General features: G+C 34.2%; 1 protein-coding gene across 3 annotated transcripts in view; it reads right to left on the bottom strand.

Moving 5' to 3' along the window:
- Window positions 1-4,683: 4,683 nt before the first annotated feature.
- The window catches only part of LOC126749408 (transcriptional regulator ATRX-like), a 74,603-nt gene continuing 67,293 nt past the window's right edge, over window positions 4,684-11,993 (bottom strand). For all 3 annotated transcript variants that reach the window (XM_050459096.1, XM_050459098.1, XM_050459097.1), the window contains one exon: window positions 4,684-9,354. In XM_050459096.1, the coding sequence (XP_050315053.1) occupies window positions 9,210-9,354 (145 nt within the window). In that variant the 3' untranslated portion in view covers window positions 4,684-9,209. The remainder of the gene's footprint in view (window positions 9,355-11,993) is intronic.

The following is an 11,993-nucleotide window of genomic DNA, read 5'->3' as shown; positions in this document are numbered from 1 at the left end:
TACGTCAAGCGGTGAACACTGCGCGTATGTGCTGTTTAGTTTTTTGACGTTATGTGAAACTGGTGGATATTTGTTTATTTCTTAAGGTGATAAATTTGTGTTAAAATCTGGATTGTAATATTTTAACAAAAACTGTAACAGCTATTTTCAAGGTAGGGCATATAACTAAGTGTACTAAATAATATAGATGGATCGAATCACAGTTGTTAAAAAAAACAAACATTTACTAAAAAGATGCCAAATGGGGCAAAGTGGAAAATGTCAAAAGGGGCAAAGTGGAATGCATTCTACTTTGCCCCATTAGAAAAACAATATTTAAACTAGATTCATTCAAATGCATATGTTTATTTTTTATTCCTATTTTTTTTAGAGGTCCGACAAAAATGGTTAGGAATTATGTCCGTAAATCCGCACAACATGTTTGGGATGAGGAAGATATGGTCAACGCTATTACAGCAGTTCGAGCAAATCGTTTGAGCTATGAGCAGGCAGCTCTTAGCTATAATGTGCCACAAACAACATTGTTTCGAAGAGCTAAAAAAAACTGCGCGTCCGAGGAAGCTTCAAGAAAAAGTTTGGGCAGATTTACTCGTTGTTTTACACCACAACAAGAGCAACAGCTTGCTGAACACTGTCTGTTCATGGAGAGCAGATACTTTGGCTTAAGCATATCAGACTTAAGGCATCTAGCCTATCAGTTCGCTGTAAGGAACGGGATAAGCCATTCATTTAATAATGAGAAAGGAAAGGCGGGAAAAGATTGGGTTTTAGCCTTTTTAAAGCGGAACTCAAGGCTTTCTCTGCGAACTCCCCGAAAAAACCTCAATCGCTAGAGCTACGGTCTTTAACCGGCATACCGTTTCTGCCTTTTTTAGCCTGCTCATTGAACTACAGTGACTCTCACGAGATGTGTAACGATACAATTTTTAATATTTTAAGCTAAAATCATACGGTATATTTTCTATTTGCACATAAATGTTTTTATCACTTCATGTTAAGCTTGCACATGCATAAATATTTGGATTTGAAACAGGTTTGGAATCTGATATTTTAACAATTTAGAAATACCTTGGACAGCTAAATAAAAACGATTCATCTTTTGTTTTTTTTTATCAATTTTTGTCGAATATGAATGTGTAGCATTTATTTATCATTTAGTTGGTGTCTCACTTAAGTAATACAAGGTCAATATAAAACAAACTTTATGGGTAAAAAAAAGAGTTGTGACCCTGAAAAAAGACAAGTAATTTTAAATTTGATTCAAGAAGGGCATTCATACAGTAAAGTTGCAGCAATGCTAAAATGTTCCAAATTTATGGTTCATAATGCTATTAAACATTATAAAACTCACGGCACGGTTAGAAATGTACCTAGGAAGAAAAGGCCTAGAATAACAACCGCAAGAGAGGATAAAATTATGGTACGTTTAGCAAAAAAGTCGCCCCATTTAACAGCAGTAGATATCAGACGTGAAATGTATGCACAAAACGATCCGAAGCCATCAGTAAGAACAATTCGCCGCCGACTTAATGAGTTTCAACTATTTGGAAGAGTTTCCCGAAAGAAGCCACTTGTCTCAAAGAAGAATCGTAAACTCCGATTGCAGTTCGCACGCGATCATTTGAGTTGGACCCTTACCCAATGGAAAAATATACTTTGGTCGGATGAAACAAAACTTAATTGCATCGGATCGGATGGTCGTACTTACGTACGAAGACCACCTGGTGAGGAATTAAATCAAAGATTCACAAAATTAACTGTTAAACATGGAGGTGGTTCAATCATGATGTGGGGCTGCATGTCATGGTATGGAGTTGGACCAATTTATAAAATAGATGGAATTATGGATCAGGAGAAATACAAATCTATATTAGAAAATGTGATGCTTCCATATGCAGAAGAAAAATTACCTATTACCTGGAAATTTCAACAGGATAATGACCCCAAGCATACAGCACGTTCAGTAAAAAGGTGGTTTGAACAAAACGTCATTGATGTAATTGAATGGCCCTCGTGTAGTCCAGACCTCAACCCGATAGAGAATCTGTGGAATGATCTTAAAAGAATAATTCAGCCAAAGCAATTTAAAAACATGGGCGAACTAGTGAAAGGTGTTCAAGAAGCTTGCTATTCCATCCCAATTACTCGCTGTCAAACTTTAATAGAATCTATGCAAAGAAGATGTCTAGCAATAAAAGAAGCTAAAGGATATCCTACCAAATACTGATTTTTTTTGGTGTAAAATTAAAATATTGAATTCGTTTTTAATTTGTTGTCCATTAATTTTGTAAAATTTTTTTTTCCCTACATTTTTAAATAGATTACTATTGATTTATGGTAGAATGTGTTTAATATGTCTAACCCTTATAAATAAATATCATTCGTAAAACTGCAAGAAATGGTTTTCCAAAAAAATTAAATTTTGTGTCGTTTTTAATTAGCTGGCCGCCACTGTATATGATCGCTACAAATTCTCGCCAAGCCAAATTTATAATGTGGACGAGACAGGAATCACAACGGTTCCAAACAAACCGTGAAAAGTGAATCTTACTAATTCTTGATGGTCACGCAAGCCATACAAAAAATATTGCTTTACTTGAAACAGCTAGAAAAAAATCATGTTCATATTATTTGCCTACCTCCACATACCAGCCATCGCCTTCAGCCACTTGACGTTTCGTTCATGTTTCCTCTCAGCAGCTTTTACACGCAGGAATGTGAACTTTGGTTACGAAATCATCCTGGAAGACCAATAACAATACGACAAGTTGGACAATTGTTTGGGAAAGCGTTCCTAAGGGCCTCAACTGCGCCATTAGCGGGTTTGCAAAAACAGGCATTTGGCCTGTTAATCCACATATTTTCCCTGATGAAGCCTTTGCAGCAAGTGAAACAATTAATAGGTAGGTATCAATTTTGACAGTTTATTTTATACCTAACATAAATTTGTTATTTTACAGACCCGCTCCGGAAAACGAAGACTCGTCATCCGATGATAATATTCCTCTTATATTGTTAAAAGGAACTGCTAAGCAAGGTGATAAAAAAGCCATTTCTTCCTGCAGCAAAGATGTTGAAGACGAAATACCATTATATTCGTCGAAAATAGTAGCGGTACCAGCTCCCGATAAAGATTTTGTGTTAAAAATAACTGAAAAAGATAGAAAAGCTCTTCCTTCTTGCAGCAAGCGTGTAGGCAAAATGCCCCCATGTTTCCCAAAAGTAGTAGTGGAATCAGTCCCTTTGTTATCAATTCATTCTTGTTCTTCAAATGTCTCTCCTTCCTGTTCTCCACAAGTTCTAGAGGAGACAGGTCTTTTGACCGAAAACCAAATTTGCAGTCCCCGTGACATTATACCGGTACCCCAGGTGCAGCAGACTACTAAACAGAAACCAACAACACGTAACAGAGGAAAAACTGCAGTGTTAACCGCAAGTCCGTATTATCATGAACTGCTAGAAAAAAACGGTAGTCCAACTCCCATGGAGTTAGTGACTGTAAAAAAAAAAGTTTTTGAAAGCAAAAAGAAAGACCCGGAACATCGTCAAAGTAAATGCAAAAGGGTAGAACACGTTTCTGCACAAGGTGTTCAAAATGATGATGATACAAGATGTATTTTTTGCGATGGTGAATTCCTTAAATCCAGTTCTGGAGAAAGCTGGATATCCTGCAGTCGCTGCGAAAGATGGGCTCATGAACAATGTACCGCCTATGATATACACTCTAAAAATGCTTTTTATGCGACTTTTGTGAATAAAATATGTTGTTAACTTTTTTAATGCCTAAAAATGCTTTTATATGCGACTTTTATTGATAAAATTTTCCAATTCACTTTGCCCCGTATAGTGTTCCACTTTACCCCACCGAAGGGGCAAAGTGGAATGATTTTCTCTTTTTTTTACAAAAACCATTCACCTTAGATATATTTTATCACTGCCCTTTTTAAAGAAGAGTCTAAACTTTTGATTGACAGCATTTTTACACCTTCTTTTTAAATATTAAGATCGCCAACTAAAAAAAAGAAATATCATTCCGCTATGCCTCACTCTCCCCTACCACGTGGAGAATTTTTATATTTAAACAACATTTTGAATTATAGAAAAAGTATCAGTGGTACCAAAAAATTTGATATTACCATTGGATTGCTTGGACAAAACTAGCTGGAACCATGTGGATTGGTTTATTTCAATTTTTAAACAAAATTTTCAATTGTAGAAAAAACAATAAGTGGTACCAAAAATCTGATTTCACCCTTGGATTACTTGGATAAAAATACCTAAAAACGAGTATTATGTCGATAGGTAAATTCTAGTTGTTAAAAAACTGTTTTGATTTTCAACCAGGAATTAGAACGCCCGGAATTTAGGATTTTCATGGATACTTTTGCGAAAACATTTTTATTCATTGTTTACAAGTAAAAAAAAATTCACAACGCGGCAACGTGGCCTATTTTAGGGCATGGTCTAACCTATGCCCGGCTACATCCATCCTTAATAACTTAAGAGGAGAGATTTTTCAAAGTTGTTAAGAGGGGAAATAGTTTCTTGTTGTCTTTTTTTCCAGCCATGACTACAACGTTGTCAACTCTTGCTTTAAGATTAAATCACTCCCATTATAAAAACCCATTTTAGCCTCCTTAAGATGACAATAAAATGATCGAAACCCAATTTAAAACAAACCTGTAACCTCAATTACCGCGTCACAAAACACTTGGCTTTATTCCTTAAAAAAATACTAAAATATGCAACTTTTTTTTTAATTAAATGATCCAAATCGGTATCGTTTGAAATATTGTTGGGTTTAGGGATCAATAAATAAAAGTCCAAGCCCATTTAAATTTGCCGACGTTTCGCAAAAATATATTTGCATCTTCAGGGCGAATTCCGGCGTGGGCGGACTCCATTGCAAGTATTTGCTATTGGACTATTTCTTCACTTTTGTTTTCAGAGTATTGTATATATTCATGTATTGTCTAATGTCACGTACCTAGAAAAAGCTTTCAGTATAAATGGGTCATTCTCATTTAACTTTGATATTTGATGTCTTCAAGACTTTTTTCTTCAGGTTTTGTTTGTTAGTGTCGGTTAGATGTTTTAAAATAAAAACTAAACACGGATTAATCACATGTTTAGGAAATAATATATCTTGATTTTATCAATGTAATTTTATTTCATTTTAAAGTCACAAAATGTCAAGGTTCGTCACGGTCTCTTTCTTAGTTGCTTTCATACTATCATGATTTTTCGTTAAGGAATTGTTTTTTACTTAGGCTTTTCTTAGATAACTAAAAAATATTGATTTAATTTTTAACTTTTCGCCTATAGGAAACACGTCTTTGCTTTTCGTATTTATTAAATTCTTTCAAAGTATTGTCTCTAAAAAATATGTCAGGTTCGTCACTACTATTAAGAAAGCGTAAAATTCTTATATGGACCAATTTACTATTTCCAGTTAACCACCTGCTTGCTAAATGAAACCATAGTGTCGCTACGCAGTGTAAAGAAAGTGTTTTTTTAGTTAAATACTGTGTTTAAAAAAGTGTTTTCTTGTGACTTTAAGGTGAGTATGTTTATTGCTTGTCAGTTACGTCACGCAAATAACTTTAAATTTCTTTATATTTTCTTAAAACTAATTATTGTGTTTTGTTAACCAAAGCAAACTAAAAGTTAGGTTATGTTTACAATAAAATACCGGTCGCCGGTCATAGTCAAATAGTCTTATTTTTAATAAAATGTCAGGTTCGTCACGGTCAGCTGCGTTACTATTCTTTCGTAACGCAGCTGACAAGTTCGTGACGAACCTGACGTTAAAAGTAGTAAAGTAGACATTATTTTCAGCAATGCCGTTAACACCGGCTGAACGTGCAAGGCGTTATAGAGAAAAACTGAAAGAAAACCCCGAAAAAAGACAAGAATATTTGGAAAAAAGCCGAAAGAGGGCAAAGAAGTCCAAAAAGTCTATAGAAGAACTTTCCGATAGGGAGCAGCGTTACCAAAGAAAAAAATGGAGATTGTACCAACAGAAAAGTCGGCAGATAAAAAAACATGAACGTGAACAGGACCAATTTCTTCAGCAAAATACTCCACCGGGAAGTCCGATACCCCTGCCCGATCATATTCCTATGGAAGATGTTGGAATAGTAAATGAACCTCCAAGAAATCAATCTTACTTAGAGGCTAACAGGTCTTCTGGAAGAAAGAGACTTCGCAAGGACAGAACTGCTGCATACAGGAAAATCAAGCGTTTGGAAAAGGACTTGGAAAAAACAAAGCAGTCTTTACGGAAGTATAAGAAACGTTGCCAGCGATACCAGAAAAAGAATGTTGTGGCAGGGAGTCAGAAAAGTGAAACAGCTAGTCCTTACAGTAAAGCCATCCAAGATACCAAAGGATATAATGTTCCTAAAACTGTAAAAAAAACTCTAGTTTTTCATAATGCACTAGTTGCACAAATAAAAGACAATTACTCAAAAACAAACAACGAAAAAGAAAAGCAAATTATTTCTAGAGCCACTAGTGGAACCATTGTCAAAAAATATAAATTTTTAACAAGAACTAAAAAGGTACTCCAATGTCATTCTTCAACTACAATGTCAAAAGGGAAAGGAAGATGTCGACTTACTTTACATCCACTTCATAAAAAAATACGAGACTTTTTTAACAGAGATGACATAACTACGTTAACACCGGGAAAAAAAACAAACAGTAACACGAGGCAAGATCAAATATCAGAAAAGATTGCTAAAGGAAACCCTTAAAAATCTTTATGAAAAGTTTTGCAAAGAGTTTGCTTGTAGTAAAATTAGTTTTGCGACATTTTGCAGGCATAAACCTTGTTGGGTTGTGAAACCAAAACTTTCCGATAGAAATTCTTGCTTGTGCAAAAAACATTCCAATATACAGCATAAACTGGATACTTTAGTAAAAGAAAAAATATGCACAGAACGCAACATCGAAAACGTATGTAAGCTGGTTACGTGTGATGTAAAATCAAAAGATTGCATGAAAAATATCTGCCCAAAATGCCAAGATCAGGCCGCTATAATCCTCGCGGATATTAAAGATCCAAATAAATTAGTTAATTGGAACTTTTGGAAACTTGAAAAAGAGGAAAGAAGCAAATCAGGCAAAACATTTTTTGTTAATAAAACAAAGCTTATCCGTGAATCTGGAATGCTAAAGAACCTATGCACAAATTTTAATGCAGAACTAAAAACAATGTTCTGTTGGCATGTCTTTAAAAAAAATCATCAAGCCAGTCAAAGGCAAAAATGTATTTCTGAACTAACTTATGAAGAGGCTGCTGTACATATAGATTTTTCTGAAAATTACTCATGCAAAATGAGTTCAGAAATACAGGCAATGCATTTCGGTTCCTCACACAACCAGGCCAGTCTCCATACCGTTGTAGTTTACTATGACAATAAACCTCCTGAAAGTATATGTACCATTTCTTCCTGTACTCGGCATAACCCTCCTGCTATTTGGGCCCACTTACGTCCTGTTTTAGAAGAACTAAAACAAAATGGTGTGCAAACTGTTAACTTCTTTAGTGATGGCCCAACATCACAATACCGCCACAAGGACAATTTTTTTTATTTGAATACATATTTTAGAGATTATGGATTTTCAAATGCTTCATGGAACTTTTCAGAGGCTTCGCATGGTAAGGGTGCTCCGGATGGTGTTGGGGCTGCAGTCAAAAGAGTAGCTGATGGACTTGTCTGTAAAGGGAATGACATTCCAGATGCAGAAGCGTTATTTAGGATTCTTCAAGGAAAAGTAAATGTGAAACTTTATTGGATCGATTTAGAAGATGTCATTAACTTTGATTCCCAAAAAGAAATAAATAATCGTTACAAAATGACTAAAGGCATTATGAAAGTAGGTCAAATTATTTTGAAAGATTCTGAGTCCGATTTATATGGACGCGAATTATCGTGTTTTTGCAAGAAATTGCCTACAACATGTGATTGTCATTCATTGCAACGGATGTATTATCAAGACTGTGAAACTGTAGATTCAGACGATAACCCAGAAGATACCACTCCTCAACAACAGCTTCAACAACAACAATTTTTACCTGTGACCTTTGAAAATGTAAAAATTGATCAATGGCTGCTTGTTAAATATAACAATGTGATATATCCGGGCGTTGTTACTGATACAAATAACGATAAATCCTGTGAAGTTAAAGTTCTGCATTCTGTAGGAGTCAATAAATACATTTGGCCAATCAAGGAAGACAAGATCTGGTATAAATTTGAAGATATAGTGGGTTCTATTGAAGCACCTACTAATGCAACTAAACGAATTTTACAGTTTAAAACGCCGTTTTGGCTTGAAAATGGGGAAGGCATCAACTAATTTCACCTAAATATTTTATTATTTGTTATGAGTTACTTAAAATTTAGAGTTTATTTTGTTATGTTTGGTTAAATTTAGAATTTACATTTTTGGTTAAACGTTTTTGTAATTGGAGCCATTTAATAAAAAAAAACAAATATTATTTAAATGTGTTTGTTTTCTATCAATTTTTAGCATCATTGTCAGGTTTGTTACATCAGTGTCAGGTTCGTCACTATTTAGAAAAACACATAAAATATGGTATTGCTTTTTAAAAATAGAAACTAAAAAAAAATAAATTACCCATCGGCTTCTTGCAATAATTAATGTTTTAAAAAGAATTCTTAACCTGGGTCTAAGGCTAATTTTCTGACTTTTAAGAAATAGTGACGAACCTGACAAATTTCAGTAAGCAGAATCACTCAAAAATGGGTAAAATAAAAAAAAATTTGCACTGCTTTTGCCAAATTGTGTTATAAAACATGATTAGAAAATGATTTGTTTGTTTTTTTGCATAATATTAAATATTTTGTAATGAACGATTTTCACTATTGGTTTGACGACTTTAAATGAGAATGACCCAAATGTTCATTTTAATTAGTTTTCTTGAGTTAAGTCCAACATATTGAATTCGCCCTGAAGATGCAAATATATTTTTGCGAAACGTCGACAAATTTAAATAGGCTTAAACTTTTATTTTATTGATCCCTAACCCCAACAATATTCCAAACGATGCAACTTTATAATCGTTTTGCACGAATAAAAATGTCTACAACGAATTATTTATTTAAAACTCGAAAGGCAATTGTCCGGGGGCTTACATATCACATTTACAGTAATTTCTTTCGTAAAATAAAATTTCTCTACGCCACTGTGGTGCCGTTCTGCCATTTTTCTTTATGCTGATCCAATCCGAAGGCGGAGTCGTAGTTTCCCTTCGAGATGAAGAGCCTTTTAAAGTGGGGGGTGCAGTACAGCAGCCCTTGGTTGTACGAGTAAGAGTCCATTCTGAAAATGTTGTAAATTAGGATTATTTAAATTGAATCATGGCTGTTAAAGGTATTTGGTTCCCAGAAGTGCTTCAAGCTCTGAAGGTCGATATTTTCCTTAAAAAACTGTATTATAAAAAAATCACAAGTTTATAAGTACATTACAAGCTGCCGTACAATTAAAAAAATAATTTTGAATCTAAAAAAAATAAAAGCTCTCTTGATTGCTATTTGGTGAAAGCAAAAATATTTCCTCTTTACTTTTACCCCTTACGATCCTCTCTAATGAATATATAACTCAGTCGAATTATCCTATCAGTCTGAAGTGCCCTAGGGTAGTGCCAATCGAAAAAAAGGGCTGTAAAAAATTTATTTACCGGATCAACCCCATTACAAAACAAAGAAATTCAAATACAAAATAATATTTTCGCCTAACACCCAATTTAACACTCCATAACAAAAATAATACAGTCAATATGATATGTTGCTACATTCCAACAAGTAATATAAACTATTAAAACAATAACAAATAACAATCCATATTAGCCCAATATTTGAATAAAATTAACAATAAATAAAAATATATCAAATCATTTACTATTAATTAAGATCCAACATTAATCAATAGCAATTCACTAATCCACATTATAACAACCAGGTTATGGAAATAACAAAAAGATAATAATATTACCCGATGACACTAAATAGATCTTTGAACACTGAACTTAGATTAAACTTTTAATTTGCCTCTTAAAACTAGGTAAAGTAATGCCCAATATTTCAACTTCATTAGAATTAATAAATTTAAGTGTCCGTTCAATAGGGGAGTGGGATGCATAATTAGTGCTATGAAATGGTGTGAGAATAATCTATTATGTCTAAAATTCCTAGATGGTATATTGAAAGATATTGCACCAGGGAGTTCAGGATAGTTTAACTGACCATTCACCAATTCATACAAGACAACCAAATCAGCGTAAACTCTCCTTTGCCTCAGTGTTGATAAATCCAACAACCCCCGAGCATCATCATAAATTTACTTATTTTGGACCAATATCGTCACCATTATCCCGCTTTCTTTCTCCCTTTGGCATAACCCCAGCTTTTAAAACCAATAATACCTTAAAAAGACATCTAATTAAAACTAAAGATAAACTACCCCCGCTATCTTCTCCAGGAGTTTATGAGATTAGGTGTAAAGAGTGCCCTGCAGTGTACGTCGGCCAGTCTGGTAGGAAGATTTCTACTAGGATTAGTGAACACAAGGCCCAATACAATAAATTTAAAAATACCGAAATCACAGTGACCAGATCAGCTTTTGCTAATCACCTTCTCGACTCCAAACATAATTTTCCTGACAGCCAAAATATAAAAATACTGCATCAATGCAACAAAAGTAAAAAACTAGACTTGTTGGAGACAATGGAGATTAGCAAAGCTTTTAAAAGCCCAGATCTGTCCTGTGTTAATGAGAGGTTTGATTTTGATGGCCACCTAGTTTTTAATAACCTCAAGTAGTTCTAGACTCTGAAATGATGGTTAGATTTCTAAAATGTATAAAGGATTTGATTGTTTAGTTGAGTTCTTTGTACATAGATAGTGCCACTTTATTGTAATCTTTGTTTACTTAATTATTAGGTGTTTTGTGTATGTTATGGTAAGTTTTTGTTGAATTCTCCTTTTTTCGGGTTACATAATTTTAATTATTGTTTAGGTCTGATGATGCTCTAGTCGAGCGAAACATGTAACCTTCGTTATTTTATTAAATGTATTTGTGATGCTGTAGATTTCGTGTTTTTTACCTTTTATAAAAGTGTATGACCAGCATCTTTGGGATAATAGATGAGTTTTTCGAGATAAATGTGATCGTTGGGAATCCTCATACCAAGCTCATATAAACAAAATCAAATAAATTTATTTTGGACCCTTTCTAGATCAGTACAACAGTTGTATAAAAAGGGGACCATATCATTGATGCATATTCCAACTGTGACACAACGAGAGACATATATATCCTTTTATAGGTCTCAACAGAAAATTCCCTATACAATTACGCAAAACAAAGCCTAAAACTTTTGAGGAGTTAAGAACCAGATTAGTTACATGTGTGTTAAAGTTTAGGTGCTCATCAAACCAAACACCAAGATCCTTAATAATATTACATGACTGAAGAGAAACGCCATCTATATTGTAAAATGAGTCAAACCTTTTATTTTTCTTGTAGAAACTAATAAACTTATATTTACTCACATTCAGAAACAGTTCATTGGCAATACACCATTGATTGAGCATATCTAAGTCACTCTGTAATAAAACTTGGATCAGAAGAAGAAACTACTTTCCTATATAAAACTTGACATCGTCGGCAAAAACCAAGAAGAAACTGTTCCTAAAGCACTTATTTATATCATTTATGAAAAGGATAAATAGTAAAGTAGAAGGATGCCCCCCTTGGAAACTCCTGAGGTTACACTCGCACCACTTGATCTGGCATTTTCGATTTTCGTCTGTTGAGTCCTGCCTGACAAAAAGTCCCTAAACCAAGCAACCATAAGATTCGAAAAACCAAAATGTTCCAGCTTCCTGAGCAGTATAGTATGATCGACCTTGTCGAATGCCTTGGAGAAGTCGGTGTATATGGCATCAACCTGACCCCTC

The sequence above is a fragment of the Anthonomus grandis genome (genome assembly GCF_022605725.1).
Source record: "Anthonomus grandis grandis chromosome 1 unlocalized genomic scaffold, icAntGran1.3 Chromosome35, whole genome shotgun sequence".
Taxonomy (NCBI): domain Eukaryota; kingdom Metazoa; phylum Arthropoda; class Insecta; order Coleoptera; family Curculionidae; genus Anthonomus; species Anthonomus grandis.
The sequence above is the reverse complement of the archived record's forward strand: the minus strand, read 5'-3'. Positions and strand labels throughout refer to the sequence as shown.